The 17,905-nt window shown below is 50.2% G+C and overlaps 1 protein-coding gene across 1 annotated transcript; it reads right to left on the bottom strand.

The window, feature by feature from the left end:
- Positions 1–1,850: 1,850 nt before the first annotated feature.
- On the bottom strand, positions 1,851–17,664 carry LOC144114536 (uncharacterized). Its single transcript, XM_077648341.1, has 3 exons — positions 17,506–17,664; positions 2,572–3,010; positions 1,851–1,938 (listed from the first exon to the last, which is right to left on the bottom strand). Exons 1-3 carry the CDS (start codon positions 17,512–17,514, stop codon positions 1,892–1,894), a joined length of 495 nt encoding a protein of 164 aa, XP_077504467.1. The 5' UTR covers positions 17,515–17,664; the 3' UTR covers positions 1,851–1,891.
- Between the last annotated feature and the right edge of the window lie 241 nt (positions 17,665–17,905).

The following is a 17,905-nucleotide window of genomic DNA, read 5'->3' as shown; positions in this document are numbered from 1 at the left end:
GCCGCTGTCCAATTTGAACAAGAATGTTGCCAGTCGCAAAAAGGTCGAACTAAAGGAAGTTGGACTGAAGAAAAGAATCCGCCCGAAAAGGCGAATCGTCCAAAGAGATGGGCCAGACATGAAACGGTCGTACGGTTAAGCGGTTTAAATAAATCGGCTTTTGAAAGGGGAGACATGCTGTAGGCGGCGAGTCACGTGGCCCCCGGCACTGACGACTGTGAGCGAGGAGGCGACGCTGCGGCGGAATAAACATTACACATTTTTATTTACAAGTTCTCAGTAAGCTTTCGTAAGCATCACTCACTGCGTTGCGTTCGCTGTAAACAACGAAAACATGAAACTTTCATTTTGCCGTTCCATAGGGTTCCTCAAGTGGACGTAAAGACAGCGGCGCCATATGATGACAATAAGTCAAAGCCCATCAGCGCTGGGATGAAGAAACTTTGTCTGAAATTATTGATGACAAGGGTGCTTTCATTTCCATCCTTTTCATGATCCAAGAAGAACACTATGCAATTAGATGAGAGTGTGATAGCTGAATAAAAGCTGGAGAACTGCACCTCCGGGTGTTGTTGCTACGACATAGCAGCTTCAAAATCGCCAAATTATTTGAAAACCATTTGCTAGAGGTAGCTTATACCTTAATGTGTGGACAAAAGCGGGGGGAATGAAAAGAACGACGTCATTAGAGCAAGGTATCGCATCGAAGGATGCAGCAGCGGCATGTATTTGCTCCGAAGCGGCCGAGCAGCACGCCGCCAGGTTACCAACGCATCCCATAACGTGCCATTCGCGTGCGCATCCCTGCAGGACGCGGTGAGATACGCAACGTTCTGCGCGCGCATTCCTTACCCGCAAAGTCGCTTTTCAGAGACGCTTCGCGTTGGGGGCGCTGAGAACGTGAGAATGGAAGCGAAAGCACGAACAGCTTTTCGTACCTAGACATCGAATGTGTTGGTTGTTCTTTTTGCAGGCTGCATGCACGCTTACACTACACTGGCAGCCGATAAAAAAATGTGTGGCTAATACAAAACACTGCACATTTAAAAAAATTAAATTTATGAACGAAGAACATAAAGAATGGAGCACTGATATTTTCTTCGTATCCTATATCGAAAGCTCAGTACTTCTGCTACTTTTCAGAAAAAGTTGAAACATTAACGAAAAAAATTAATTACTGTGAATTTCTTATTCGACCTGGTTTTTCACTCAACTGGGAATTTGAAAGTGTTGTTACATGACCCGAAATTTTTTTTGCCAAAAATATTCTGGAACTGCATAAAGAGCCACAAATTTTCTGAAAGAAATGGGAAGGGGTTGAGTGCAAATTTTGGTGCGTTTGGCACTAAATGAGCCATGTTGTAATAAAAGACGTTGTGCCCTACTTATTTAAACTGTTTTCTCACGAGCAGCACTTAGCTGCAATTGTAAAGAACCTACAGAGCTTCACTGTAGATCTCTTTCAGGGGCATGGCTTCGTGTTCCATCTTTCGTCTAAACTACTAAGGCGTGCAAACAGCAGTCGCCGGGACTTGCATAGAGGCTCCCGAGACTCGCCTAATGCGCTTGATAAGCAGATCTCACTTTGCAAGTGCTGAGAGCAGGATCGCAGTAAAGACCAGACAGCACAGCACCTGGTCATGCTGCCAGCCACTGCGATGCAGCTTACACGCTTATGGCAAAGGCTTCGCCCATGCTTCGCGGTTGCTGGAAACGATAGCATGAGCGGCGTGGTCCCATATGCTGGTCATGTGGTTCGTGCACTCGAAGTCTCAGCGGCAGAGTACAGTGGCCAGCATAAGGAACGTGTGGCCAGGCCATCGTCCAACCAAGACAAAGAAACAAATGACTTAGGCCATCTCAAGAAGAGCTTTTATTGGATCCGTTTGAGCTAAAACCTAAGTCCAGGCGGAAAGAGGCGCCACAGATCCAGTGTTGCTGAAAGAGACAATTGCATAGAGTGATTGGAGACAAGCTTTTAATCACAGATACCAGGACCGCACTGAATTTGCAATGACGGAGTGCACATACGCTTCGTGAAGAAAAAAAAACATGTTGAAAACATGTAGCCAAATAATAGGCAAACCCTGTATGAAGGCACATCAGGACCAGGTGAACAAAATAGCTGACACATGTCTCAGTAAATGCTCGTTATGGGCTAAGAAAACTGCTTTTGAAGATTGTACTGTCACAGAATGAATCAACAAAATGACGCATAAGTGGCGCGGGCGTTATCACTTTCGCGAGATTTCAGCATCCATCCAGTCGGATCTTTGGTGGGTTTGGGAAAGCGTTCAAAAGACGAGGGGAGAATAAAAGTTGAAAAAGGGGGCCCAACAGAGGGGTGGTTTGAGACACAGAGCGTACAAAAATCCCGGTGCCGGAGAGAGAACAGTCACGGAGGAGAGTTCAGGAGAAGTCCTTGTTCCACAGTGTAGGCTTCAAGGTGTAGAGGGACAGGAGAAGACACAAGGCACCCAGAATGTTGGAGACAGATTCTGTGGTGAGGTATAGAGGAAGTGTGTCTGGAGAAGACTCGGGAGGCAAGAGCGAGTGCTTAATTTCTCCTACGGTTGCCGCCGAATCCAGGGAAGTTGCCGTCGAAGCCAGGCACGTTGCCTCCGAATCCGGGCAGGTTGCCGAAACCAGGCAGGTTGCCGAAGCCCGATCGTCCGGCGAGAAAGTCGCTGTCACCTCCGGCTCCGAAGGTTCCCCGAGGCATGGTGAAGGTCGGGGGCGGGCCCTTCAGCTTGCTCTCCTTGGGGTCAACGAAGCGGCGCTGTCCGTTGCGGTCCACAGTGTAGTGGCGGTCGTAGTTGACGCCCGAGGTGTCCGCGTAGCCGCTGCGGCCGCTGATGATGCCGTCCGTGTCCGCCGCCTCCTGGTTGAAGGAGCTGTGACCCCACGAGCTGCTCTCCATGTGCGTGGTCGACCCGTCGGGGTTCTTGATCACGCGGCGCTCCACAATCTGCGCGGCGGACAAACCGACCAGCGCGGCAGCAACCAGCAACTGCAAAGAGCGGAGCACGACACTCGTGTAAGACGGGTCACACCGCCACAGCGAATGAATCTCTCAGTCTGAGTTCAATACCCGAGCAACCGATCTCAAACGACGTACTGGTACAGCTTACTACACGTGGCTGTTGAAGTCGTGCCGCGCGCGTTCACGCACGCAGACATAAGCAAAAACCCAGCCAACAAAATTTCGACAGAGAATTTTGCCTTAGTGAATGAAACGATGTCGAATGCCACGGTTCCTGCGTTTCGCAATGTAATTGCTGAATGCACTCGGACACATTGTTAGCCTCTAGCAAAACCAGCTTCATGGTAGGTGTCGATGTTCCTCGCTTAAAGCAGTCGAGTAACCCTGCCGTATCACTGCACACCTTTGGCGCCTCTGGAGGAGAAGCAGGCATGTGCCCCGAATCGTATTGCACAGTAAATGTGCAAGCTGCAAAGACCGTGCCATACACCAACCACACTGAAGCGGGGGTCCCTGGGTATACGCTCTACGTCCAAGTTCTACTACGGGTAGTAGTATTAATAGTGGTTTATTAAATTAATACAAAAAGGAAGAAACAGATGTTGCCGGTGACGACAGTTGCTATCTAATATCTTAAGCGCACGAGTTGCCGCCAGTGGAAATAAAAGGGACAGGGAGAGGATAGCGATGAAAAGTGCAGGCAGGATCGACAGCGCGCCAGAAAGGACAGGAGGGAGGTATGTGCACTATTTACAAAGCATAAAAAGTCAACAAGTTTGCGTCACTCACGCGCGAGTGTCCAGGCGCTCAAGTTACTAGCGCCACATACTCGTTATTGACTGGCGCATTTCAGTCGACATTTGCTGATACATTTTCGCAGCCCAGGATCCAAACGTGGCGGTAATGAGTCACGCGCAAGATTCATTCATCTTTAAGTTTTTATGTGCTTTTTGTAAGTGTGTGTGTCCTTTGCACAGTTTTCCAGTAAACGACTCTCTATAGCCATTTGTTTCCCTCGAAATATTGCGCAATATTAAGAGCCACTGCGTACGCCGACTGCTCACACTGTGCTTGGGTTTGTTATTTCGCGCAAAGTTACTTCAAGGTCTAAGTACGACCAATTGCCGACATACCAGCGTTTCCTCTTCTCATGTAATTCCGGCAACAAAATCTCGGAGTAGAAAAACCGAGACCGCCTGTGAACCTAAAATTATCTAACGCAGCTGCTTTCCTCGGGAAAAAAAAAAACGGGCGCAGGAAGCGATAAGGCGTGGAATAATTAATACAGTCGGCGGAAAGTCCGCGCCTGCGTGTATACGGTCTCTATTTTTCCAGTCCACAGCTTTCACAAGCGAGCGGAAGCGGTCTGGCTATGGCGCCAAGCCGCCCGACGAATAAACGAACGAGGAAGGCTCCAGCCGAATTAGCCGTCAAGGCCAGCTCTCCAAGCTATTGCGAAATGCTCGCCTGAAAGAACAAAATCAGAATGATTCACACGGCAAGCGCTCCGCTCGCTCGGAAAAGACCCGCGCCGGGAGTACACGTGCTCGTTTGAGAGCCGAGAAAATGGAGAAACAACGCAACGAAAAGGCGAAAGGCCAAGCAGCACCCAGCGAGGATGCGTTAGGCCTAATTGTCCGGATGACGCTGCCAAGCGGCTTCGAAATGGTCGCCGTGCACGATTACTCGGCGAGTGCCGCGACGGATCGAGCTGCGTCGAGACCAGTGCCGGGCGCTGATTGGTACAGCTCTCCAGGTTCTCAGCCTGTATTTTTTTTTTACCCCTGACTATAGCTCCTTCGTGCCTTGAGGTTTCCGTGTCACGGAAAGTATGTACTGTACGTACATGTATAGGCTTGAACGCTCAAATGCGCAAAGCGTCTCTGATCCGGAGTTAAACAAGGATGGGGCCAAGAAGTAAGTGGGAACATGCTATTTATTCTTTTTAGATAGAAGGCCCCATGTTCTCGTTATCCTGATACATAAGTTGGAAAGACGGGTACGAAACGAGAACGGCTCGGCTGGGTTCCTAAAAGCACCGTTTTTATTCGAGACTCTTTGTGCCCCTGTGTGCTTTCACGAGGGCGATAACATCTTTCGAGCGCACCTCGCAGAGACAAGTTGTGTTGTCGAGAATATCAGGTCACGGGAGCCACAAAAACTTCATGCTTTTTTTTTTTTTGCCGTGACGAGCGACACGCAGCAGCTTCGGCCCTTTTATTTCGTTGTGCAGAAAAAAACAGATCATTTTGCTGCAACAGGTAGACAAAGTGAATTAAAAAAAAGTAATATTGTGAAACAAGAGGACTCAAGAGCAATTAGGCCGCGACGGTCCGCCGAAATCGGAAAAGCACCAATGACACGCCTCGCTATTCTCAGGGAGAACTGCGGAGGAGGCCACACGGGCACTAACGAGCGCCGGGACGAACGTCCTGCGCGATCATTGCAGCCGCCAAGAAAACAATGGACCGCGAAGGCGAGGGCCGGAAAAAGAGTCACGGGCAGAGACGGCCTTTTCCAGGAGTGGAGACCCCCCCCCCCCTTCCGCGCACGGTAGTAACCGTGTCCGAAGAAGGCGCGTTGCTCGCACCAGTGAAACCGGACAAGGACACTCCTGCACCCAATCGGCCTGAGCTACCGCAACACGACTCCCGCGGCTCCGCTGTACGTATGTACACTGCGCCCACTCGGAGTGGTGGTTTCTGCGAAGCTCATGCACCACGCACACAGCTGCTTCTGCGAACGCGGGCCTCGCTCGAGAAACGCTATGCCATTCGCGTCGGGAGACCTGCAACCTTTGCTTCGAGAGATAAGCGCACCCGTTGCACAGAGCAAAACGGACGCGAAGGAGACGACTGCTTTTCGAACGGGATTTTCTGCAATTCGTCCGCGTGATGCAACCGGCGCCAGCACTGGCAAAATATATAGCAATTCCACAGCGGGAGCGCGTGCCTGCATGACACAAGGCATATACGAAAATGTGAAGGAATGAAGCACTATGCTTATATTCTACCATACGCGAGGTAATTCGACGTGTTGAGCGCTGTGCTCAATCTTGCTTATTGCTTGTTATGCTGCATTATGTTGCATGCACGTAAACACTCTCGTGAGACCCTGCCACCGGGCCACAAATAACGTCTTGTCTGCCGACGAACTGACGACAGAAAACGCTCACCGGCCCACGGTTCACGGGGTCAGTTCAATGCACCGATGACAAATGCCACCCAGGCGGGTCAAAAGCGCGCGGGTTGTTGCGTTTGCTAAGCCACCGAGCGCGCATGGCGTAGAAACAGCAACATCGAAACAAAGCAAGCAAGCGAAGCTGGGTCCAAACGTTGCGGACGGTTTGAATGAGTGCGGAGATAACAGAGTGGCCGCTCCTCGTACGACACCGTGCGATACAAGAACGAACAGAGTGAAAGCAACTCGGCCCCTGCATCGTCATCGAAGAACGCTGGCTGGTCAGTAACCACACGAGTCAATGCGCACGAAAGTAGAAGTAAGCCCAGGCGCTGCCTCGCTTGAAGAACGAGCTTCTTGCGTGCGCGCATCGTTCATCACGCACACCTGCGCCGAGAAGGATGAGCCGAGCATGCGGCAAGGTTCCGCGCAACGGCGCTGCCTGCTCGCAAGCGCATCAAGAGCGTGGTGCTTCATGAGTGCGCCGTCCTCCAGTTCAGCGGACCTCTGTATACGACGCTGTTTGTTTCTCTGCCGAAGCCTTGCTGCTTCTAGCCGAGCTGCGTGTCTTGGAGCGCGCATGTAACATCGCAATGCTCCAGTCGGAGGTATGCATATACTTCTCCGCAGCGCCCACGCAACTGCACCTGCCTGCTTCGTGCGCGGGCAAGAGTGCGTAAAAGAATCGGCCATCAACCTTTCCCGCTTGCGGTTTACCGAAGAAAGGATCGTCACTGAGAAATAACGCTTATGCGGTACATCGTATAATACCCGCGAGAAAAACCAGTGTTTCTTTTTTGTTCTCTATTTTTTCCTTTTACGAAGGCGCGAAGCTCGCAAACCTAACCGACCTGGTAACCTTTCCACAAGTATCTCAATGACCTCATGCTATGCACGTAACCGAAAACCTGGAAGCTGCTTATTTCATCAAGTTAAGGTTTTCCAGCGGGAAGGAACGCAATAGTAATGCCAGGTCAGCTTTTGAAAGGCGTCGTTTAATCTGATTCTTTTTTCCTCCCGTTCACCAGTTTCGTTGCCCCTTTATTCTTACTCAGCTGACTAGGGGAGCTCCTATTATAAGAGGGTCTCTTCCGTTCGCAAATTAGTTCATACTCTCTGCCTCCTCGTTATCAACAAATGTGCTCCTCCACTCTTCATCATTGTCACTAGCAACCACCACCATTGGCCAGCTTACGTCCCCTGCAGGACAGGACGAAAGTTTCTTCAGCTGATCTCCAATCTGCCCTGTCGTGCGATAGCAGCGGCTGTCCCGTCCCTGCGCTTCAAATTGCGCATGCATGGAAAAGCAATCTTCCGACGAGTGATAACAAGCTGCTCTATTTCAACTGCTACTGCTGCTACTTCTGTACTTCAATTATTGCGTGCGGAAAGATGAAAAACCAAATTACACTAACACACTGCGCACGGCACGTCAAGCATGTTCTGTTATTGGCATCCTGTATCGAAATATGCGCTCTCTAGCTGTTTTCAGTATAAACACTTTGCGGAATAGTTCGAAAATTGTTCATGCAACCACTTCTTGCAAGAACCAGTTTTAATTTTGAAAAAAGGCACGCATTTATTTGTCTATCTATATTTGACATGCGTCTTTTTCGCCTTGAACCGGAGTAACAGAAGGAGGCCTGCGAAATCTCAATCGCACGTCAGCGTGCAAGCAGTTACTAAGAGCAATCGACCTTTGAGGAGCGCAACGCAAAGGTCACAGACATGTGTAAAATATTAGCTTGTTCGCGCTCAGTAATAACGAGGGGAGGACGCAATTCGCGCAGAGTGAAACTTGAGATGTGCGAGAGGGCTTAACGTCTTGCCGCGCGAAATTCCATGAAGATCGTGGTAATTAGCCTCCTGCTACTGCTTCCTTCTTGGCGACTGCGGGATTTGCGGTTCTCGTACTTCTCTAAGACGCTAGATGTCGTGGCGTAGAGATTCCAAACCTCACTCGAAGTAAATTCAGACCACCCGGGGAATAAAAGTAACTCTGGCACCACTGGAGTGGCTTTCAAAAGACGAAGCCTGTTTCATAGCGCGCACTTTACTGCTCAGGATCTATTACATGCTTCAATCTTGCTTGTCTCCTTCAGAATTGAAACCGGCGGTCGCCCAATGCGGCATAGTACCATATGTCGCGAAAACGGCTACAGCAAGAACCCGCCGCGGTGGCTCAGTGGTTAGCGCGCTCGGCAACTGATCCGGAGTTCCCGGGTTCGACCCCTACCGCGGAGGCTGCGTTTCGATGGAGGCGAAACGCCAAGGCGCCCGTGTGCTTTGCGATGTCAGTGCACGTTAAAGATCCCCACGTGGTCGAAATTATTCCGAAGCCATCTACTACGGCCCCTTTTTCTTCCTTTCTTCTTTGACTCCCTCCTTTATCCCTTCCCTTACGGCGCGGTTACGGTGTCCGCCGATATACGAGACAGATACTGCGCCATTTCCTTTCCACCAAAAACCAATTTTCATTCTCGAGAACAAAGCGCAATATGAGGCACGCAGAGAGAGTGAGGTACAATTTAAACAACACACACACAGTTTGCTCAGGTGAATGAAAGCCGAAGAAAAGGACAATCTGGACTGGTTACAGTTGAAGGAGAAGGTCAACGTTATTGCAAAGAACAGTGGTTTAATCTTGTTGTTGCTTCGGTAGGCAAGGTTGCGGGAGTGAGATATTGCTCGAAATGTGCGCATCGGTGTTCCCCCCCCCCCCCCCTCTTTTTTTTAAGCAGCTTACTGACCTCTCTTCAAGCTGTTCTTTGCCGCAGTACCTGCCTAATACATCCCTGCGAGGCATTGCACAACACTGCCAAGCACGACTGAGCTTACAAGAAGGAAAACAAGCTGGTATTCTAAGCCGGTGTTACCGTCCGACTTTGAAGACGGATAGTGTTCTTCAAAGCGCGCTGTATTTGAATAGTGAATAGGACTGAAAAAAAGAGCCGAGGAAATTGCACGGTGTTGGAATCGTTTCGCAAACCGATGACATCTGGCGGTAAGCACTCGTTTTATGTTTATGATGCCGTAAAAGCGCAGGAAGAGGCCTTCAGTGTACCGGGAAAAGTCCCAATTACGGCTTTGAAGCCGAAACAATCGCCTCGCGCGGAGATGTGTTGCAAGTCCGCCTTCGAAGGGCAGGAAGGCCGAACCTTATGGCACGCGCACGCCGTCGATGTAGTACGGTTGGTTGGCCCTGATCTCTGGCAAAAATTGCAGCTTCCCTTTGACCGTGTCAGGCCAGCGTTTTTGGAGGGGCACGTGCGCAAATGGTGTGTCCTTCGATGACCCCGTCAGAAACTGCAGCAAATAACTTCCTTGCAGAAGCGCACGGCCGGACTCGACGGCAAAGTTGAAAGAAGTGATTTCTGCGCACTTTCACCTGAAAGATATGACGACGCATTCTGTCTTTTTAAGGGATTAGTCAATTTTTATCGGTGACTGGCGTTACGAGACGTGGAACCGCATCGTCTATAACTGTCAATGAGCAATATACCCTGACCAAGATGCCGTCAAAATCCCGATAATATACCGTACTTAACAGGTTTCCGACATGCGCATGAAATCTGCCTGCAGTATCACAAGAGCAGGATGTGGCGGCGGACAGCAAATACGTTTGAGGGCCGTCGTTCGTTTCTCGGCTTCACGAGTATGAAATACATCCGCTTGCTGCATGTTATTAATAAACATTTGTATCACAGTGTGTAGCTAGTGGTCTGAGCAGCAGAGTATTCCATGCCCGGGCGGCAAGCTTTTCTAGCGTACGGGGAAGTGCCGCGTGAGAGTGAGCGTAAAATAAAACACCAAAAAAGAAAAAAGTCTACCGCACAAACACAACTCCCGCGAAACTACTAAGATGATACTGCCGGAAACTGAGCTCCGCAGGCAGTGAAAATCAGTCGTTTGTGCACCGCGAGCGCATGTTTGCGCTGTTGAAGGACCAGCGATTTTCGCTTTTTGATAGCTTTATTTTCCATCTGGTTTCCTGAGAAACTAAGTTTGAGTCGAGCTGTAGTGGCACGCTCCTACCCGGGCTTCACTTAGGCAAATTGATTGTCGAGTTGTGTTCTATTAAAAGCAGCAGTGTCCTTTTAATGACTTTCGTAAAACTTCGTTTGAGGCAAATTATTTTCGCGTACAGGACGCGTGCCTGAACGTCGTTGACGGTTGCTTCAAAACACCAGTGCCAACGACATCGCCTCTCCCTTTCTTTAGTCCTTGCTATCAGGACGACCCTTTACTTTGCCGCGACCAGATGTGCTGTCTACGAGGCAACCGCTGTCATGCTTGCACCCACGACCACCACACCAGAAAGACGGCCGCGTACCGGTTGCAACATGCAAATCAAGGCCGCGAGCGTCCAAATATGAGCATGACTGAGGAAAAGAAAAGTGCGATAAGAAGGAGGTGCAGGTGCAGAGCGAGGTCGATGGAGAAACGGAGCCGTTATCGCCGCATCGCATGCGTCAGGCCCGCCGTGGGAAGGAAAAGGAGAGGCGGCTCTCGGCCGAGCAGCGACAAAAATAGTTGAGGCGGGACAAAGCGGATCGGTAACGGTGCAGCCAAGAAGACAAAAGGCGAGGCTGGTGTGTCGCTGATGGCGGCGCACGTCGCATCCCGGACGGACAGGCGGGCGACCACGCACTTCCCTTCGCCGGAAAAGAGAAAGATCCTGCCGCCTCGGAAATCCGCCGCTGTTTGTCTCACGCGGGAAGACGAGCGGCAAGAAAGCTATCGCACGCCGCCCTGCGCCGCCTTCCTCCCGCTCCTTTCCTTTCGCTTCGCGCCTTAGGGCACGCACCCCTTCGGAGAACGCGCAGAGCGGCCTGGCTGCTGCTGGTCGCCTGCGCGTTTCGTCCCCCACGGCACGTGTCTCGGGACGGTGCCGGGGCAGCGATGAATGCGGTGGTTACTGGGCAGCCCGTGCGCGCTTGGGGCCGTGTCGACAGCGCCGGGTGCGCTGTGCTGCGCCGACAGCCATGAAAGCGAGCATCGCGTAGTCGTAGCGGCAGCTAGCTAGGCAGGCGCTTACGCATCAAACCGAGAAGAGAGCGCCGAGCAGAAAGAGTAATAGCTTGCACATTCGCGAACGCCATTGAGACACAGCTTGGCTTCGTGAGGGCCAGCCACAATAGACATGATCACCATCAATCATGTCAACGAGCTTGCCTGACGAAACGACATGAGCGTTTCTTCGATCGAAAGCCCAGCTGTGGTGAACGCGCAGAGTGCGACTAGCGACAGCGAGGTCGGCAACGGGAAGCATGACGAACCTGGGCATGCTCACGCGCATCATGGACGGATTTACTAGCGACCTTTATGTGGGGTGCACAGCCTTTGCCTGGTAGCATTTGTCACGCAGGTCTCCCTAGAATTTTCCTGTCAAACTACTCTCTCTGGATCGCTATAACATACCGTACAAATAATCCCTTTTTAAGTTCGCGCACGGCGCGCAGTGGAACGTTACGAGAACAGTCCTCGAAATCGCTATGGGCCGTCTCTATAAGGCGACAGCGACCATGCTGACTACTGTCTAGAAAAAGCATTTTAACATAAATTACTTGCGTTTGTCTAGTTCCGACGCTATGACTTATCGTGCTTGACTAATTTTACGCGTTCTGTGCAAGCAACACGGCGTCATGGCCTGCACAGAGCCAGATTTTTTTTTTTTCGGGAGGCTCGAGGTCGTTTCTTGCTTCAAGTGGGTAGGGGAGGCTCAGGCGTCCTCCTGGTGACGTGCCTGCGACATACTGTCGGTGAAAAGCAGCTAAATGAAATTCTCTGTCAGGGAAGACGAAATCAAACCGAGGAGAAATGACCAGGGCTAGAGGGAACAGGGGCCGGGACGAAAACAAAGACTCGCAATGAGCGCACGTTAGAAAGAAGCATACATCTTGGATTTCTTATCATTGATTAGAGCGAGAATTAAATAGCACTGCTATTTTATGTGGCACCTGAAGAATATATAAATATCGTTGTAGCTCTTCATAAATTTAGCAGCAAAATATTGCTTGAATTAAAAAAATCAAGCTCAATGACCTGCAATTACAATGTGCAGTCGTGAGCAAAGTGGTATACAACACGCAGCCGGTGGCGGAGCTCGGGATGGATGGATGGTTGGATGGATGGATGGATGGATAAGGCTGAAGCCTTTAAATCGGGCGCTGGTTCAAGTCACCTAGCCTTGACTTGTGAAATGTTCCTCTTGTCTTGATTCTAGCCATCAATCAGATAACCTTCGCTTGGTTACTTCTAAATACATCAAAACGCCATCTAGCGACAGCGACAGGTGTCGAGACAGCTCAAAGGGGGCCCATCTTCTCTGCAGGCATGTCAGTTGGCTCCTTTCGGCGTGTTGCGCTACTGTTCGGTGAAATGCCGAGCGGTGCCGCAGCAGTACCGTACCTGTTAACGTTGAGTTAGAACTGGACACCACAGACATGGCCTTTTGTTCGTCGACTTAACGTCACGCGAACGACCATTACGCTAGCGATAACGCAGCGCGGCGAGCGCCAGTTGTGTGCCCGTTGCTTTGCCATAACTCGACCATGTAATGAAAACAAAAATATGAAAAAAAGAAACGCCATCCACGCGACTTTTATCGCGACTAAGCGTTTAGGCGAGAAGAAGCGCGACGCGTCGAACCGAGCAAACTGACATGCTTGCCGATAAAATGGGGCACCGCCACGATTGTCTCGATCCCAGATAGCTGTTGCTAGATGGCGTTGCAATGCGGGTTTCCCCCGCGCTCCGACACCAGCTGCATGTTGTATACCACTTCTGCTCATGACTGTACGAGAAATGTGCAGCGAGTACTTGCATGTGCTTACTTTATTGTTGCACTCCGAATTCTCCGTTGTTCGCAGATGGCGGTATTCTACAAGCGATTACGTGTCCTCGTGACTGTGTTATTACTTTACACACGCACGAATTATCGGACATATTATGAAATATTACGCATCATCGCCTTGGCGTAATCTAAACGTTTTCTATTGGCCTCTAATTTAAGTGCGGGCGTCCTTGACAGAAGCTCGTTACCTGCTTGGCAGAGGCCCTCTATTGCGCGTGAACACTATTCCTAGAAAGCAGCCAGAGGGAAAGTAGGCAGCAAGTTTTACACGCACGAAACGATGAGCAACTGCTTCAACTTCTAGATAAACAACAGAAAAAAACAGAAGGCCGGATTCGTCCTTGGAAACCCAGCCGGTGAGCCAAAACACTGCCCGTCCCAAAGGCCCGGCGGGGGAGCCAGCCTAACGACGGGATGATGGCGGGGCAAATTCTAGTGAAATGTAACTTAACCTGGCATGACACAAGAGGGCCACTGTGCTGGATATCGCGCGATGAAGAACGTCCACAGACAACAAGGGCAGAGAAGAGGGCGGCCAGATAGTGTCGTGCTGCTTAGTCCGACAGGTGCTCGGGAGCTTCGCCCCTCCTCGCCCTCCGAGTGCATTGGGGTTCCCCGAATTCGGCCGATGCCCCCTCTGGCGCCGACAGGCGGCTTTTTGTCTCTTTTTCGGGCGGAAAACCAAACATCGGCATCGGCGCAGATCTGCGACTGAGCTGGGTTTTTCCCGCCAATTTGCCACGCGCCGACGCTTGCCTCCTTGCCCTCTTTTAGCCATTCTCATGCCTCCCCTCCCGGCGCCGCCCAAGGTCATTGGCTCCATCCGGCGGACGACGTGGCCCTTTGTGTTGATGCCCGCTCCTCCGCCGGCACAATTTGAGACTGGACCTACGCCGCCCAGCCAAAGCGGCGGGGAGAGAGGACAAAGTTTCCCAACCAGCCTGCGCGCGTCGCGCTACCGGTTCGCGATATCCTGCCGCGCGCATAACGATGCAGCTGTGCTGTTATCTCAAGGCGAATGACATAACCTCACCCGCTCCAACGAACCTTCGGACAGCAGTGGATCGTTTTTTTTTTTCATGTTATTTCTGGCGTTCAACTAATGGGTGCTACGATGAGATTAGGCGGATTGCATACTCGTTTTGTCTAGTGACTCAAATATACCGCAGATAATTACTCCAGCGACCGGCACATACTTATTCCCGATCGCGTTGTTGACGGAGTACATCAGGCAGGTATCCAAGGAGGCGAGGGGTTGCCGAGGGGACCCGACCTGTGTACCGCCACGGTGGTCCCCCCCCTGAACCAGCACTCCCCCTCCACTTGATACAAAGGCTGACTTGGGCCCAAAAAACACGTGCCTGCTCACAGTAGAAGCTTGCTCAATAGAAAACATGTTTTCTTTTTGCTAGATAAAGAGGAAAAGATAGAGTTCGAGAGTTGGAGTAGAATGTTGATAGGATCCTTATCGATTATCGTGATCAGCACTTATCAGGGTGTCATTTGAAGTGATTCTGCTAGAGGAAAGCCACGTTTCATAGTGGTAAGAAAATTCTGTTCTTCGCTCCATAAGAGACTTGGGTCTTCTTTTCATGCATCAGCGCCCTCTCGGGCAACTGGAGATACTCTCAGCTGGGGCACTGCGACTTCGGCAAACATGCTTTACTTTGCAGCACAGATGACGGCCTGCCTTCATATCTTTGTTTTGTTCTGCCCAAATGCCCACGCGAAAAATGGAACAATACATTTGTACAATACGAGACAAGAGAAATCGTCTACACGGTCTCAGGCGTTAAAGAAAGTGTATTGCCTCCCGCAATGCAGACAGAATTAAAACACACAAGTGAAACTTCTTCAAATGGAGCCCTTCGAGTGCGACAAAGAAGTGCTAAACATTTCACTTTTATATATCGTGAATTACCCCTGACGAGCCCCTGACACAAAGACAATAACATGTATGTTGCTGAAAACACTTTACGTGAAAAACTATATAAGCATTTGCACTTTCAACTGCGCGTTGTCTTGGTAATTTGAAATGCGGCCTACTATATCAGAATATTAAGTGTTCCTCAATACTTTCATTTTCAAATTCCTCAGCGCATCATCAAGCTTCCGTCGATACAACTTATCTCGGCGTATCATATCTGCTTAAAGCATGTAACGCCACCTCAGGCCATTCAAAGCAACCATTATGAATCTTAATACGCGCCAGCTTTACACCTGATGCAGTCTCGTTAGTGCAGACCAATATGTAATTTGCGTGCATGGGCTGAAGAAATATTTTTCTAGTCGGTAATTTTGCTTGAACCCTTTCCAATTTTTTTTTTGTGCCGAAAACCTCGCTTCGTTTCAACAAAGTGTTTGCAGTTTCCTCACATTGCCGCCCTACATTTTGACCTCTTATTACCGAAGTCTGGAATGAATTATAGCAGGCTCACTTTTACTATTACGCCCCTTTGATGCAAAATTTAACCACCACTGGTGCAACCTAATGCCACAGGGAAACTTTTAATTTCAATAACACACACGTTTGCTGAATAAAGTAGTGCATTTTCTTTGTGTTTATTATGTAATTTACTTAGCTTTAGTAACAAGTGTGCACCCTCGCAATTTCGTATGCTGCGACTGTTTTTAAATTTTACGGCTTACAAGACATGCTAAATGTGCGTTTTTCTCTGTTGTTTCTACTAACAAGTTATCTCGTAGTTTCAGTCTCAGATTCTGAGGCTTTCTTCTGAATACACGAGGTGTACTAGATTTAGTTATGCCAATCATGATGATATATTGATATAGAAATTCTTAAGCATAGAAATGTGAGTACATATCCGGTTCTCATGCCAGACACGAGATGGTCGCTGTGGGTACAAAACAGAGAAAAGGCTGGAGAGGACACCGACTCAAGATTGTGGATATTTGATATCTCCTCAGTGTTCACAATCGTGGGGGCGAAGTGCACTGCGATTACGATCCTCTGCCGATTCTTATCGTGGAATGCTTTCGAAAGTTCCGTCTTTAGGGTTTTCAGTTTTAATAACTCTTGAATCTGGAGCAGAGAACACAAGTATCTGGCACACATGGCGCAAAAAGGCGCATGCGCAAGGTCTGCTTCTCTTCTGTTTAATTTTTTCGCCCGACTCCTGCGGAAGTGGAGACTATTACGGCCAGCCCTTCGCGCACGCAAAGACACCGACAGGAAACAGTGTCAAAGGAGAGCATGCCTGACGGCGATGCTTCCACTCGGCCGCGAACTCTACCTTTCGCTGTCCCTGAACAGGAGCAACGGAATGCGAAAGAAGTCGTTATAAGGCCCATGCTCCTTGATGCGTGCGAACACGAATCGGGGGTCTTTGGAATGACTTCTCTTAAATTTTGCGCAGGACGGAATTTCAACCCCAAATCACAATGCGGCCATGTTGTGCCACGCATTCTGAGAAAACGAACGATGTCTCCTCACACAGCGTCGTACGAATCGCGCTCACCAAAAGTAACAGACGAGCTCTTCAAAAGGAAATGAAGGTCGCTCAAGCATACATTCTGCAAATCACGAAAGGGCACGACACGGGAAATTTGCTTCATATACGTGCAAAAGATGTGGATACTTGAGTGCTACATAAAACAAACATTCCTGCGACTGTCTTTGCAACGGGTCCTCACATTTTACTTCTTTTTTTTTCTCCGTTATACCTGTTTACTAAGCCACGCTCTGAATTTCTCAATTCAAGTGCCCATATTGATACAAGTACACGCAGCGAATTATCTCCGCAAGCTTTTTTCTCACCTTTCTATTGTTAGTTACGCGGTAATGCAAACATGGGGGGACAAGTCCTTAAAGATCAGCTGGATTGGTTGTTTGACATGCTAACGGCACATTCTGCAAATGGCTGCATTTACCTCGCACTTGCTTAGCGAGAAAAGGGAAACTTCAGGGCTCGCTTGGGGTTACTGGCTTTGAAGCGCTGCTGTGCAAGCCTGTCCCCGCCGTAAATTTTAAAGCACGCGGGTGGCACTTAGAGTTACCAGTAAACAAGCGAGCCTGACCCTTACGGATCTAATAAACTGCTAAGAAAGGTAGTTCTCTTTCAAGCTTTCCAAATAGACGCTCGGAGAACTGGCACACATTAGTGGCTAAGCTGGAGCGGAAGCAACCATGCACTGCAAATGCAGACTTTGCTATGAACGCTGCCACTCTACGAAAAGGGTCCAGGCCACAATCAAACACACAAAGTGGAGAAAAGAACTCGAAGCGCAAGCTAACGCTGCCCTGCCCTCCAAAGCCTGATTTGCCCGATTACTCGCAGGGTTTTCCGCGGTTGAAGACTACCACCTGTCAGCCTGACGCCAGCACCACGTCAGAACCGCGTCCCGTGGCGCTGCGCGGGGGCAGCGGCACGAGACGCTTCACCCCAGAGGAGGAGACCCCCCTGGCACGGGGGAGCCGCGCAGGCCGCTGCGACGCGTACGAAAGTGAAAGCTCCGGCGGACTCACCAGCTTCATAGCACCTTTGTTTACAGCCGGTACTCCCGGTCTCGAGACAGCAAATGGTAGAAAAACGTCGGACTTGAGGAGCAAGGGACGACTTTCAAGGTCTCAGCACGAGCCGCTTGGTTTTTATACCGGTTGCCGGTTGCCCCACCTCCCCGACGGAAACGCGAGAGGGGTGTTTAGGAGGGGGCAAGACGGCAGATCTCCGGTCGGAGGAGAGGGCAGAAAAAGGAGGGTTTTCCCGCCGGTCTGACGCCTCCCTCGCCCCGACGCTCCGATGACGGTGCGATTGCGCGCAGCGTGTGTGCGTGCGTGTGTGTGTGTGTATGTGTGCGTGCGCAAGTATGAGTCAAAACCCTCTCGTGACAACAGCACGCGTGCTGAGAGTGGTTAATTCGGGGGA

Source organism: Amblyomma americanum, chromosome 1 (genome assembly GCF_052857255.1).
Source record: "Amblyomma americanum isolate KBUSLIRL-KWMA chromosome 1, ASM5285725v1, whole genome shotgun sequence".
Classification (NCBI taxonomy): Eukaryota; Metazoa; Arthropoda; class Arachnida; order Ixodida; family Ixodidae; genus Amblyomma; species Amblyomma americanum.
Note: the sequence above shows the minus strand (reverse complement) of the source record. Positions and strands in the feature narration are given on the sequence as shown.